General features: G+C 43.5%; 1 protein-coding gene across 1 annotated transcript in view; it reads left to right on the forward strand.

The window, feature by feature from the left end:
- IPMK (inositol polyphosphate multikinase) overlaps nucleotides 1-15528 on the forward strand; it is a 32906-nt gene that overhangs the window by 2042 nt on the left and 15336 nt on the right. The window contains exon 2 of the mRNA XM_085229543.1: nucleotides 2453-2538. Within this exon, the coding sequence (XP_085085669.1) occupies nucleotides 2453-2538 (86 nt within the window). The remainder of the gene's footprint in view (nucleotides 1-2452; nucleotides 2539-15528) is intronic.

Consider the following 15528-nt stretch of genomic DNA (forward strand, 5'->3'; position numbering starts at 1 on the left):
TCTGTGATGATTTAAAGCCTTTGTAAGGAGACCAGTGTGTACTGTACCTTCTCCGTTACTTTTTTTGTCTTTTTTTGCAGTAGTTGCCCTTCCTACAGTTTTCTGTCCTGCTGTTTCCTACCCCATTAAAACTTCAGCATTTTAAAAAATGAAAAATATAAAAGCAGTACTCCATTTGGATACCTCTGTTACTACAAAACATGACAAATGTGCCTTGAAGGATATACCCCTGTCATTCATCTTTGAACTGTTTGCTGGTTGAAACTCGGAGCCTTCCTTCTTTTGCTAAGCTTCCTCCTGTGTGTCACTGTTGTCCTCTGTGCTCGGCTTCCCTACTGTCCCCACATACAAACATGTGGAGGACTTGAAGGTATCCACAGTATTTTTTGTTTATTTGTTTGTTAAAGTACACCTTAAAAAGTCTCAGCCATCAGTTCTCTTCCTTTCTAATAATCTTTCCCTTTTCCATTTACTTGCTGTGCTGTAACTGTCACTGCTGTGCAAAAGAAGGGCTCCAGCAGCCTCCCAGCACCACATGTATCAGACTTCTGGGCATTAGGAGTGACTCTTGACTGAACGCACTGTTCAACAGTGCCTTCCCCCAAAGAGAGCAAATCTTGTAGTACCTAAGGTACTGGGCTTTGTGACTTTATTCCATAGGCAGGAAGAAAGAGGCAGGAGCTGATGAGATAAGCTACCTTTTAGAGTGTGTATGTGCAAAACAGGTGGAGCCACAACCGGCGTTCTTATGGTAGCATGATCTGCAGGTGGTGTTATCTCTCGTTTTAGATCAGGAGAAGGTTTTGGATTTTGTTGGGGGGTGCTGAAAGATGAGTCTTTGGCTCCTAACATGTCTCTGTTGCAGACAGAAGCTCTGTTCTGTCAAGAAATCCAGAGTACGAGGGGACTTCATCCAACATCATGTTACATTAATCTCTTGTCATCCACCTGGATCCAAAGCGCAGTGTTCTGGTGGAAAGTACTTAGAGAAATTTGTCTTCACAGTCCGGGTTTCTCTTGGCCAATGGGGCAGTAAAGGGGTTCTACTTCCAGAAATGTTTGCCTGGTCTTTCTGCCTTGTCTTATCACTAGTGCTAATGTGTAGATTTTGAGGTGTGTTATAAAACCTTTTTTAGAGCTGTGATTGTAAGTAACTCATTCAAAACGTGTCATGTCATGCAGAAACTGTGTGCACTTTGCTAAGTGCTTTCTGGCGCACGTGGAAGGGTGCAGGGTGAAGCTGTTGTGTCTTGAAGATGTGACAGTGTTGTATGCTTTCCAGAACTAGAAAAACAGTACAAAGCCCAGCTTTTGGCAAGCAACTTGATTGTCATTCTACACAAATTCTTAAAACCACTCTGTCTATTGGCTTAGCCAACTGATGAACAACTTCTGTATGTCGTGGTTGTTTTACAAGTATCTCGGGCACTGCAGATTTTATTTTGTTTGCAAGACTGCACAACAGAGCCCATTCAGATATTATGCTTTTCGAAAGGTGAAAACAATTGCTGTTACAAGTGCAAACTGTTTTTGGGGGCACAAAGTGCCTGGCTTGTTGTGCTGCTTCTCCTCTCAAGTGGTAAGCTGGAGACGCAACTTATTTGGATACAGTTGACGTGTATTTATCTTCCTTTTAAAGAAAATAAATTACTCTATGAAAAGCTGTGGTTAAATCCAAGGAGGAAATTTCTATTCCAGAAGTGGATTTTCCTTTTCCCCGTGCCCGGTGATGCTGAAATTTAGAGCGCGTTTCACAGAGATGCAATTGCTTTTCTCCAGTGTTGTCTATCTCCTCCAATACTGAGTTTGTCACGCAGCAGAGTGACCAAGGCTGGCTGGGGAGGATGTTGTGCTTCTTTGGGGTCATGATGAAAATGGTTGCCTGGCTGAGATAAAGCTCTCTATGTTGAGTTCTAAGTATGGGTGATAGAAACGATAGTATCTAGGTAGTGTGAAGTGCTACAGGGGTGTTACTTCCATTAAGGTAGAAGTGCTCTTTCAGTGCTGCCTGTACAGAAATATGTCTGTGGGCCATGTAGTGTAAGCTTGTGAGCAACGTGTTAAGCTTGGTACCAGCTCCTTTAACTTCTTAGTGTTGCTGGAAAAGGAACTTATCAGTTATTTAAAAAGGGAGTGTCTGTATAATCTTCCATAGCCAACTGAATGTTTTTTTTGGGTGGAACTGTTCATGTCAGTTCCCTGTTACTGTGTTGGCCTTGAGCAGAGTTAGATGCGGAAAGTCATCTGATGGCTAGAGAAAGAGGAATGCAAGCAAACCTCTGCTAAGGGCTTTGTGTGGGAGCTGCCAATTTTCTTCTCTACTGTGCTGTTCTCTACTGGAAACAGTAGAACTGAACAAATAGGCTGTCTCTGGTGTGCGTTTGCCATTTCTGAAAGAAATGAAAGCTCTCTCTCTTAAAACCTGTCCCTAAGGGAAGTGCTTCTTTTCTAGGTATACTGCAGCATCCCGATGGGACCGTCCTGAAGCAGCTGCAGCCCCCACCTCGAGGTCCCAGAGAGCAGGAGTTCTACAACAAGGTGAGGGTCCACCTGGTTGAGGTGGCTGTTCTTCGTGTAAAGTCTGTTGTTATTGCTGCTGTTGTAAAAGTGTAATCTGAATATCTGAATGGTACATCGCTGACAGTCTTGTCACAGTGTCTACACTCTCTAGAAATTTCTCCTTTCAATCTGTTTCCCTCTGCTTATTTGCTCGTGGGACTTCAGGGTTTTCATAATATCCAAGACTTGATTGAAAAGCCTCGTGTGATCTTCATCTGTGCATAAGGAGTGGTGTGTGGGATCACATTGTTTTCTTTCTCATGTTGCTGACTGTCTTGGAATTGGTTGCATCTAAAATCTAGTCTTTTACCCACCCATCCAGTCTGGTTTTATTGCTTTAAGTATTGCCTGTTCACCATGCTAAAACCCAATTCCTTTAAAATGTCAATAAAAGGAGCAATTCTCCAACTGCTTCAACTTCAGTTTGTTGTATTTTCCTTGTGAAGCAAGCCTGTTGCTCATTTCCAGTTGGCTTTATCAGTAACCTGGAAAGCTGTTGCTGGTTATCTTACTCAAAGGTAAACTGTTTTTACAGTCTTGTTTCCTTACCAGCCATCTGCCCATTGTAGTTTATCATAGTTTTTTCTTATTATCTTGATATGTCATCCCTTTTTACCAGGTACAAATAAATGCCAGAAATCTTCATGCAAGATGAAAGAGGAGCCTTGAGACCCTCTTTTTGTTCTGGTGTTTTTTTGTTGTTTTTTTTTGTTTTTTTTTGGAAGGCTATTGATGTAAGCTACTGAAGATGTTATGTGTTTTGTGGAAATATCTCACATAAAACTGGCTGAGCTACATACTGTAAGCTAACGGTGTGTTTGCATAGTACTGTTACTTGATAATTCCCAAGATAGGACTGTTAGACAAAACAGCAGCTCTTGAGTTAGTTAGGAGCTCAGCAGGAGCCAGTTAAACCTAGACGTAAATATTTCTCCGAGGTTTCCCAGTGACTCTCATTTAGGTCAGGTTGAGAATCATACAATCCAGGTTGAATGGCAACTCTTCATTAGAAGAAGGCTTAAACAGATGCCTCTGAGTGCCAGGTTGGTTACTAATCTGCGGAATCCTCAAGAACTATTGCTTTCTAAAGCCAGACAGCAAGAGCAGTAAGCTTGACCATGACTTAGATGTTAACCTCTCTCAGCACAAGCTTTGTCACTTGCCTGTTGCTTAGCTCAAGTGACAAGCTGTGAGCAAGACCCTTGACAAAAACTTGAAGTAAGGGTGCTGTCATTACTAGAGCCAGCCATAGGGGAAGGAGTCAGGTCTTAATGCTACTGAGAGTTTGTCTTCTGGAGCCTTGCCATGTCACTTCTGACACTGAATATTTTTGGTTTGTGAGCCATCTGGAAAAGGGGCTTGGCAGTTCTTGAGGAATGATGGAGAGAGGAAAAGGTGTGTACTCAATTGCTTGTGCATGGACTAGGATGCCTTGCTGTGGGAGAAGGGAAGGAGAGAAAATGCTTACGTGGTGTATAGGTGAAAGTACAAGAGAAAGATCTTGGGGATTTCTAGCTCCTCAATGATTAACTGCTTTCGTGTTTGCTCTCAGGCTAGAACCATGTAGTGCCAAGTATAGATGCCTAAGCACTCCATGTATTTCTAACAAGATGAGGATTACTGCAGGTTGTGGGTTTCAGTGTAAGGTATGCAGTCCTGCATCCAGCTTGTGTTGATACAATAGCTTATTGCTGCCAAGAGGGAAAGGCTTTTCCTCCTGTTCAGCCATTTATCTTATGCTGTGCTGGTGCTTTCCAGATGTGGATGAATACAATTGACTTGTTGCAAGTTTTCTGTCGGTTAAGCTGATAAGCAGTGAGAACAACAGCAAGACTGCCCCATTTTGGTGACTTAACTCACTGCACTTCTGGTCTGTGAAGAGACTTCATTACCTTGGGATAGGCTAATGAGCCTCCAGAGAATAGGGGAAGGAAAATTTTACCACTCTTTGAGGCGAGGAGTTGTTTACAAGGCAGTCAGGTAGAGAAGGTAATGAGAAGCAGTGCAGAAATGAAACAACAGCGCTTCTAGATAAACTTACGTTGAGGCAGGTGGAATAGAAATAGTGTCAACTTGGAGGGCAAAATCTTTCCAGATTATTTAAAGCCTGCTGGGGCAGGGGAGTTGATGTGTTCTGTGAGGGCAGAGCTGGAGTAGATCTGAAGATTGTTCCTCAGGTCTTTGCTGGAGCCTTCATCAGTTGTATCTATTGCACCATGAAGGGTGTGAACACAGAAGAGTCCCAGACTGTCACTTCACCAGGACTAGACAGCGAGTCTGTTGATAACATCACACCAGAAGGTTCCCTCTAACTGTATGCAGGTTAATCATGCTATCTTTTCATTTCAGCACCTATGGCTTCATAAACACTTTTAACTGTTTTCTCTGTATTGATATGATCAGTTACCTGGGCCAGAAAGAAGCCCTTTTTCACTTGTGGGTAAAGCAAACCACCTCATCTGGAGCCATTGAGAACCGTTGCAGTTCATGTAGCAAGATGATGCTGCCTGCATCAGCAAAATACCAGGAGTTTGTTCCTGTTGGGCACGTGAGGGACATTGTGTGCTGAGCACAGAGCAGAGTGCTGGCTGGTGCAGCCCAACAGAATGAGCTACCTGCAGTATAGTGTACTTGGAGCTACAGGAAACTGAAGCAAAACGCTGTAGTGCAGAATACTAATAGTGATCTGAAACTATGATGCATATGCCAGCCTGCTCAGAAGTGGATGGCATTGGAAGAATCTGTCTCTGTCAGAGTGGAAAACTGGAGAATCTCTAATAATCCCTACTCAGATTGCCATTAGTTTATCCTTCTGTTTTCCTGATGGCATGTTTTCAGTTCAGCAGTTAAATAAAAAAAGGTAAGGGAGGAGGAAAAAAAAAGAAGAAAAAAGCAAACCTGAATACTGTTCTTCTTCCTTAGAAGGTTATTTGATCAAATATACCAAATTTTTCCTCTATTACAGTAATATGAACATTCTCTACTGATGGGGAAATCACAGAATCATAGAATGGTTAGATTTGGAAGGGACCCTGAAAGGCCACCCAGTCCAACTCCCTGCAGTTGAACAGGTACACCCACAGCTCCATCAGGAGCTCAGAGCCTCATCCAGCCTGATCCCTCTGCAGGGACACCACCTCTCTGGGCAGTCTGTGTCAGTGCTTTGCCACCCTTATAATAAGAATGTGTAATTAATTCTGTGTTCTGAGGGAGGGGAAAAAGAGACTATAACAAGTTGATCGTGAGTTGCTCTTGTAATAAAATGAGAGTAACGAGCTGTTTGTAGCTGTTGCTAATAATTTGATAAATATAGTAAGCTTAACTTATCACTGGAGCTTGATTTTTCCAGTGGTAATGTCCACTTTGTATTGAATTCTGTAAATATCAATAATTATCAAATTAATAACATCTGTTTTTGTTCCTGTAAACTCCCTTCCTTTATCTGAGCATGTGAACTTAGTATGCTGCATGGCCACTAAGTGTTTTAGCAAGTCTTCTAGCACCATTACCTGGATAAAGAACTGATTGATTTTTTTTTTTTTTTTTTTAAGCCTTGAGTAGCCATCAAATACTTTGTTTTCTGTAGATATGAGCAAGAAGTAATTGTAAGAGAGTGGTTGCAGTTTTTTTTAAGGAGTGTCTGCACCGATGATGGGTTGTTTCCATCTAATGTAGACTGCTTGCTGAGGAAGTGTAGGCAGAGGTGCTACAAAGGGCTGCTTTTAGAGGAGTTTTGGGAGGCTGCAGCACACAGATTTGGAAGCAGAAACACAGGGTGCTTGAGAATTCATTCTAATAGATGATGTAGTGGCGACCTGTTTCCAGTAAAGAAAGTGAATTGCTGCAAGGCACACCGTGTGATCGAGCTAGCTGCCTACACGTGCGTACCAAGGAATCCATAAAAGCAGGCTATTTCTCAGTCTGTTTCAGTAGCTTAGTTCAGCCTGCTTGATGCCAGTGCACGTGTACGTGCTGAAACAGTCTGATTTAATTCAGTGTTAGCAGAGGGAAGGGAAGAAGCCTGTTGGCCCTCCGACTGCATCCCTTCAGGCAGGTGAGTTGGGACCTGTGAACCAAGCGTGCTTGGGAAAGGTCAACGCAGTCTCTGGGTGAGGTAAAACCTTTGTGCTCTGCTGGGAACGCAGCTCTTGTTTCAAAGTGCTAGGCTGTACCCAAGAGCACTGTGTGCTAACATAACTATCATCTACTATTTAAGAGCTATCATGTTCAGTAGAGGGTTTTTATTCATTTGTCACATCAAGAATGTAGCTCTGCAGAATCCGCTGTCCCGTTGGTGCCGTGAAGAGGGGGAGGAAGCTGGAATGTCGTGCTTTAAATAGGGCAGCTGCTTCTGTAGGCCCACAAGGATAGATCTTGGACAGCAAATATTTAAAGCTGAGAAGAGAATTTACAGTTGTTGAAGTTAGCTTTCCAGCTACGTTTTCCTAGAAGCTCTGTTTTTAGCAGTAAGAGATGGAGAGCTTCTCTTTTTGCATGCAACAGGACAAGGGAAGGTTGCTGGGCGATTTAAAGTGGGAGCTCCTTCAGTTCTGATTTCTGACACTGGCTTCATGGGTCCGTAGACCTCTGTTACCATGTGTACCTGCTTTGAACGTGGTGTACTGAAGTTTTAAAGGTTGGTAACTGACTAGCTAATAAACAAGGATTTTATAGTCAACAGATCAATAAATGCGCCCATAAACTTTTATTTGAAGTGCGCTTTTGCTCTCCTACAGTAACTGCATGGTGCTTGGGGTTCAAGAAGTACACCTTCCTCCCCTTGTTCTGCTTTTTGAAAACTGTCCTATCTGATGAAGTTCTTGCAGCGTGGACAACTTCTAACAGCTAACATTTTCTTCCTCTGCTAGCAGCTGCATGTCAGAATTGTCATAGCTGGTGCTTGTGACGTTGTTACATCGTGGCTCCATGTAACATTACCTACATTACCTAAGTTTCCAAGGCTGTGGTAAGGCAAGTCCTACCCTAATTCTCACCTGCTCTTGTCCCAGAGGTCACGTCAGTGATTTTGGGGGATTGGAGTAAAAAGGCAGGCTGGGCTCTCCTTTTCCCAACTCCAGTCTGGTAGCCTCTTTGCCTCTACCTGAGTGACTGGGAACTGAGAGCTGATTGACCCCATGTAGAGTTGGGAAAAGGTAATTGCAGCAGTCATCTGGTCCTTCTGGAGAACAGATCTTCATCCCATTGCTAGTTCGACACAACTCTGCTAACTGCTGTAGCAGTTATCTGGAAGTTCAGAGTTCAAGCCCTGCTGTCATATAATGTGAATGCAAGGAAGCAGTTACCGCTGTAGATAATAGAAATTGTTTTTCACTCTTGTTACATGTCTTGAAAACAAAGCCAGGATGTAAGAGACGCAAATAACTCCAACATGTAACAGAGGTTTATGTTAGAGTCGGGTGCTTGAAAGCTAGGAAGTCATGGTTTCATGGTTGCCTGCACAATTGTTACTGTGAACTTTTGTTGGATGCATTATAGTGTAACTTTCAATAGGGTGATGACCTGTCTTTGTGTGCTCTTTCCTCTAAAGAACTTAGTAACTCATTTTTACAGCCTAGACACAAGGCAGAATTAATACTGCTCGTGCAGCTTTTTCTGTCTCTCTTGTAACTGTTAGTCTGAGTTTGCGAGCAGAGGATAACGTGTGAGTGTTAGAGAATTAGCAAGTGCCTGAAGGAGGAATTTGAAGGAAGTTTGCCCATTCAGACCACTATCAATAAACTTATCCTAATTTTATTTAATTCTCAGTAACCTGCTACAGCTCTTCATTGCAGCTTGATGCTTTTTTTTTTTTCCTTTCCTTTTTGCATTGCCTAATTTTAATTAGCATTCATGCAGCTTCAGGCAGTGCAGAAGACTTCTAGCAACTTCCCTCCCCCTCCATGGCATAAAATCAAGCCAGCAGCCTGAAAGATGTGTTTTGGCCTGGAAGCTTTTGCACAGAGTTGCAAGAACTGACTCATAATGCTCAGCCTTCTTCCAGCCTATCTAGCACAAATCACGATAAGGCAGCCTGTGTTCTGTAAACTGTTCTCTGCTAGTGACAGAAGACGATGGGGATCGGGAAGGGAAACTGTGCCTTGCTTCAGGATGAATTACCCTGTTTTGTAAACTCAGCTAACTGGTTTTATAGTCTTGATTCAGATGATCACTCTTGACTGAAAAAGGAGTGGGTGATGGCTGTAGTGCAGCTATTGTGTACTAAAATATCCTTATCCTGTGATCGAGTCTCCAGCTAAGGTTCTGGTTGCAAGTCCTGTATGGACAAAGCTTCAAGAAATAGCATGCACAGTTCTCTTAATGTTGTATTTGAGGGACGCAGTGCCTTGCTCAAGCCTTTCATTACTGCATTCAGAACTGAAGCTCACTATCCTGAAATGTTACCCTTGGCCTCATTTGGGTCTACTGTGTCTCCAGAAGAGGTGATGGTACTGGAGTATTACAAATCACCTATTTGCAAATATAACGGACGGTTTTTGATACACTCCCCTTCTGCCCTTGGCATCATCTCCAGCTGAGAAGCTGTCCTGGAGGCATTCTGTTTTGTTGGGGATATAAGCAAATTTAGGTTTCCCAACCAATGTGTGAAACTGTCTTGACTGTGTCCATCTCTTCTGCGCTCGAAACCATGAGCCTGGGCAGTGGTACTGTAGTAAGAGGAAGGACATGCAGTACTCTTGACCTAATGAGAAGGAAATGACTTTGGGACCAAATTATGAAATACTTGCGGCTTGTATTTGTTTATTTTCTAACTAACAACAAATAAAGGGGAATGGAGCACAGAGAGTCTGCTGAGTTCCTTCCACTGTCTTATGAGCTCTCAGATTTTTTGTATTTCAGATCACTATGAAATGGCTCATAGCCTCCTATATCAGGACAGTAAGAATTACTAAGTGTGGCAGACTTTTGTGAGTCTTGGACCCTGAAGCAAAAACAAGTCCGGGAGGGACATGCTCTGCAGTAGAAAATGAACCCAGGAGAGTCTGCTGAGCATCTGTTCTTTGTACTCCTTGTACATTGTGTGTCACGCAATAATCTACAATTCCCTTTAATAAATCTAAGAAAGACTCGTAAGGAGAGACAGTAAGAGGCCATTATTGCAATTTGATGCTAGCAAGGCACTATTGGGTGGGGTTAATAACAGACCAAGTAGTCTACAGTCCATGCAGCGTGAGCAAGCAGGAAAGTAAGTTCTGTTCTCTCATCAACTTGATTTTAAGGGAGATTTCTGCTGAGAGTAGATAATACTGGAAATGAAGCAACAAAGTATGGTTTTAATGTGCATATCCACAGTAAGTTAAATTGGATTAAGTTGCAGTATGTTCTTGCTATGCTAAAGGGCTGTGCAAGCAGGACTTTTTCAGGCTTAATGAAATATTTCAGTGAAGTTTCAATTCATTTATGATGAACAGAGCCCTTCTTCCTGAAGACAGAGCAAAGTGAATTACTTGGCTCACCATGTACCTAGATTTTGTTTTCCCTCTGCCTTACTGCAACAGACTATGCTGGAAGGCTTGCCAGGGTTTTTAAATGCTGTAATTACTGTTTTTTTGGTTTTATCTCCCCCTTCCTGCTGTATTCTGTCCCAGGTGCAGCACTGCTTCTTTCCTTTCTTGCCAGCGGTGAGCAGGGGTTTGTTTGCAGGTTGGGGAAGCAGCTGATGAGCTCATCCACCAGATGAGTGAACGGAACACGTGGGCTGGTTCTGTAACTTCCAGTTTTGCATAGGGCAGAAGCGTGTGGGACTCCAAACGCTGCTGTAGGGATGGGATGAAAATGATTCTGGGGCTGTGGCAGCCCAGGCCTGGTTTGGTTTAAACCACTGTGAAGCTGCACCTTCAGGGCAGCGCCACCGTAAGCTCTTTGCAAGAGCTGCCTCTTGCAATGTTAGAGAAGAGAAATCCAACTTATGACTGCCAGGACTTGTCTTCGCTTTCTGTCTCTTTGAAATGCAAAATTAAATTTTGCCTATATAACTGCTCTGGGGTTCCTCCCACCCCTAGTTATCTGTCACTGCCCAGCGTGGCTCTTCAGCTGTGATCAGACTGCTTTTCAGAAACAAAGGGTAATGCTTGGTAGTGTTCACAAAAAGCAGGGCAGTGATGCTGGCTTTTTTTTTCCTTTTAGTCCTGTTCTATCATTTTACTTTTATTTCAGTACTCCCAGTGATAAACTCATGAAGTAGTTGGATTTACTCCAAAAAAATCTTGGAGCAAACCCTCTCACTACCATCGTTTCAGCTTGGTTTTGCACCTAGCAGCATTTGGATGTCTCAAGGTCTTGATTTCTCACCAGGTCAGTATCTTCCCTTAATACACAAAGCAGTAGTCATGTTGTGCTGCTTCATGCGTTGCAGTAACAGAGCTGTAATAGCTGTAAAGGTGGATGAGAAACTGCTTGTACCAGCCTCCTTCAAGGGAAGTCTGAATTAGCAGAGGGACTCACTGGCCTTAAGATTTGCTGGATTTCTCTGGCTGCTGGTGGCTTGAGTTGCTGCACTGAATAACTCCAGGACAGCATCAATACAGTGCTGTTGGGCAAATAGTAAATCTTGATTGTAGAATCGTAGAATGGTTTGGGTTGGAAGGGACCTGTAAGATCATGTAGTTCCAACCCCTGCTATAGGCAGGGACACCTCCCTCTAGCCCAGGTTGCTCACAGCCCCATCCAGCCTGGCCTTGAATGCTTCCAGGAAGGGGGCATTCACAGCCTCACTGGGCAACCTGTTTTAGCGTCTGACCACCCTCACATAAAGGATTTCTTCCTAACATCTCGCCTAAATCTACCCTCTTCCAGATTAAAACCATTTCCCTTCATCCTGTTGCTACATGCCCTTGTAAAAAGTCCCTCCCCAGAGGGAGAAGTATTTAGTGTGTTAGATTTGAAACTACTTTATCAGATGATCAGCTAGGCAATGTTTGTTGTTGTTGTTTTTTAATTTCAGCTTCTAGTGGGAAGTACCACGTGTGAATTCAACTCCAGTTTCTGTTGTATGTGAACTGGTTTTGGAGTAGTGAACTTCATATGCATTTTGCTATGTGTTTTTGAACTATATTCAATGTAAGAGTCTCTTGACCTACTTAAAAAGCTTACCAGATGTCCATGCTGTTAATGCAAATACAACCATCTCTACTTTTCTGGATATCTTCTTTAAGAGTGTGCTTATTTTAAAAAACAAAACCAAAAGCTGCGTCTGGTGACAGTGCTTGAGAGATTGAGCTTTGTGGCATGTCCTGAAAGAGGAATTCTCTCTGCCTTCAGAGAACTCTCGAGTTCATTGACTGCAAATCCTCCCCAAGAGACGTTGAACTTAACATCTAGTTGTGTTACGGAGTTTTGAACCTAGGAGGGCAGGGGGAAGCTGAGTTCTGTTGCAAGAGGTCTGTGAGGAAACACAACCTCTAATTTTGCAGTTCTCATTGCAGAGATCCTGATGCCCATTGTCCAGTTCGGTGCTCAGTTGGTGGTTTGCAGCAGATGCAAAGGGTATGAGGGGGGTAAAGTAAATAATTTAATCTTGCTTTATTGTTAATCTTTTATTGCCTGGGAATCTTGTGGATTGAAAGACAAGATGCTGTCCGGTGAAGAGGGAAGTAACCTTTCTTGCCTTGCCTCTGTAAGAAGTGCTCACTGGGAAGAGAAGGGGACCGGGCAGTCTGCACCCAGTTCACCTCCCGTGGGTTTGGAGCACCTTGTTGCATGTGGCACCCACTGCTGTTCATCGTGGCTCTGCCGTGGGGTTTGTTCAGCTTTGCCATTGAGCCTGACCGCTGCCTGTCAGCTTCTGCTGCCTGCTGAAGGCTTGAAGCTCTGCTGCAGCCTCAGAAACGGGTCAGGGTTCGCTTCCTTTCTTGCAAAGATTATTCTGCACCCGAGGCTGCACATCTTGCTAGGGTCAGCCTAGTTTTGACTATATAAAACATGTGGAAGTGGATAAAATATGACATTCTTTTTTGGCATTGCGTGAAAATGGCCAGCTTGACAAACATCACCAAATAAATATATTTTGGGGGAGATTTCAAAGCTCATTTTCACAGCCTTTGTTTTGTGGAAGTTAAGGTGGCTGATGGCTGTCTGTAACTCTTTTTTCCCTTGAACGTAAGGAGAAAGATGTAATTGTTGTGTGGGTGTACACCGTTCTTATTTGCAAATTCATTTGCGTGGTCAGATTGTGGAAATCTAAATACCTCCTGGTTTGTTTTATGTCCTGATTTTCTTTCTGTTGGCATCTTCTGTGAATAATTATAATATAATGTATAGGACAGCCCTAGTTGAATAGTAAAATAACCAACTCGCTATAATAGCATTTAGTGTAACAGCATTTGTAAATGCTTTACTTTTGGTATTCTGGTATCAGAATTTTTGAACATAAACAGAGCTGGCTCAGCTCCAGTGGTAGCCAAGGAAAGAAATCCTGCAGACACAAGTCCAAGTGTGGTGCTGCTGCTTTGAAGAAGTGGGAGCTTTGAGTTGTGAAGCCATGCAGTTAAGGATTGCTCAATTAACAGCTGCTGTTTCAACCTCGATTTTCTGGCCCTCGTGCTCGCCTGGGGTAACTGGGCGATGCAGGAGTCCAAAGGGAAATGCTGTGTGCACTCAGGTAATTAAAGTTACTGTTCTAATGCGTACACATAGGGAGACAGAATTAAGGCTGCACTATCATCTGAAAGTCTTACGCTTGCTAATTTGAGCATGTGACTCATTAACTCCTTCTGCTCTGCTGTCTGGGAACCTCTCAAAAGACGCGTGTGAAGCTGAGCTGTGTGTGCACCCCGAGGCTCTGCAGGCAGCAGCACTGCTGCCCCTGGGACAGCTGATGGCAGAGAGCAAGAAGAAAAGGTGCTGTGTCACACCGATACGCCTGCTTTCGTTTCATGGTTTCTGTTCAAATGGCTTGAAAATAAATGCATGTTTAAAAATACATCTTTTCTAAATCAACTCTTTTATGGTCTTCAGCGAACTGTGCTGAAACTGCATTGCTGTCGTGGTGGTGTCTTTCTGCCTGGGCACTTGGAGCCAGGTCTGTGCAGCCAGAAGGCGTTTCCTGTTGGAATTTCAACACTGGTTCTGCCCTCCCTCAGCCACTTGTGTGATTAGCAGTCTTTGCAAAACAAAGGAGAGCCCATGTCATGCTGCTGTGTTAAGTAAGGAAAAGAACATTCGTGTTCTCCAAGCAGCCCCTGTTTGCTTTAAAAAACAGATGAATCTGTTGGATCGGATTTACCAAAACAGAATGTACTTTGGATTAAAAGTTAAGGGATGGTGACTTTGCCTCGGAATTAAAATGTTCTGAGTGGCTGGAAATGATGACTTCATGGTGCCTATTGGACTATTGAACGCCACGGAACGTATTTGGGGCACGTTCTTCCTATGAGCTAGCTGCAGCGATTTGTAATGGTCATGTTGTGAGCCCTCCAAATGTCAGCATCCTGTTTACTTGCTTTTTAGCCCAGAGGCGATTACATTTTATGTCTCCAGTTGTGCTATTGAAAGAATGTAGCCTGTGTAGGAGGGATACCTACCCTGGCTGAGCTGACGCTGAAGAGTTGTGCAGTTTTGGATCTGTTGGACGAAGATAGTATGTGCAGTGAAGCAACAAATAGCATATATTTATCAGTGTACGCTCAAGAAACAGGCCTTCTTACGTTCAGAAAACAGCAGCTGCTTTTCCAGTAACATTGGAGTACTGCTGATATAAACAAGTACAGTGGTTCACTTCTAAAGGTTGTCCTGTGGTGGGTGACAGCCTTTCTCCTCCAACGAGTTTCTCAGCTGTGCCAGCAGCAGTACCTTCTGGGATCTGGGATGTGTGGTTCTTTTCTTGTGTAGTTTGAGGATGTTTTTATCATAAATCCACTTACATTTGTCATTCTGAATGACATGTGAATGTGCAGCTTGCTGCTGGGTTGGGTACAGGGAGCAGAAATGCCCGTTGTTGCTGTCAGAGGCCCTTTCTCATCAGCAGAAGTTCTTTTCTCCTGCACAGGATTAGATGTAATTCCTGAAAGGTCTGTTTTCCTTGCTTTGCCCACGCTAAATGACTTGCTCTGATCTTTATTAACTGAGTGCTTATTCCTGTTTGACATGTAAATATATTACAGGCTGAGATTGAGGTCTATATTAAGGTCAAGTAAGTGCTTTGTGTACGTTATGTCAAACTTATAAAGAGAGTTTATTACTGCTTCAGGGGGCGAGATAACTTCTTGAGAGACAGAGGTAATGCACTTCGTTCTGTTGTGCCGAAGTGATGATACTGAAGGAATAATTACTGTGAGTTTTCCTGCTTTAAACATGTTTGGTACCAGTGTATTAAGGATGGGCTGTTTAGAAGATAGCATTTAGGCAGCTTTTTCCCTCTTTTGACCTTGACTTTGGGCTGTTACACCCAGTTGTCTGGCAGTCTTTATCGTATCCTACTGCTTGAAGTGCCCAAGAGCATACTGCTAGTTGTTTGCTCAGTCTTTAGTAACTGAACCCTGCTGCTGGGGAGGGAATTAAAAGGTAATGTAGAGCAGGAGTCTTTCCTCTTGCTTGTCCTGTCTTAAAGCTATGTGCAAGTTCCCTGTCAGGGCTGTGCTTTGGTGGTATCTGAACTCACCCCGGAGAAGAGCTGGGTGCAGTGCAATCTCCATTAGCTGGCTGAGCTGTTGCCACACTGAGCTCCTGCAACGGGCAGAAGTGGGGGTTGTGATGTTGTCTGAAAATCAGCACGGTGTGAAGTTGCTTTTGCGCTCTATGCTGGGAGTCCTGACTCAGAAATGGGATCAGTGTGGCTGTTGTGAAAGGTGGTATTGGCTGGGGCCGTGCCTCACCATCTGCCTGGGGCTGTTCCCCTTCAACTCAGTTGTTTGTCTCTTCAAGCTGGTAAGAGTGAGCTATGCTGTGGTCACTTGGGGAGAGCACTGTCTTTTGCTGGCAGCACCTGAGGCTTATCAAAGGTGCATTGTGTCA

Source organism: Meleagris gallopavo, chromosome 8 (assembly GCF_905368555.1).
Source record: "Meleagris gallopavo chromosome 8, MGAL_WU_HG_1.1, whole genome shotgun sequence".
Taxonomy (NCBI): Eukaryota; Metazoa; Chordata; class Aves; order Galliformes; family Phasianidae; genus Meleagris; species Meleagris gallopavo.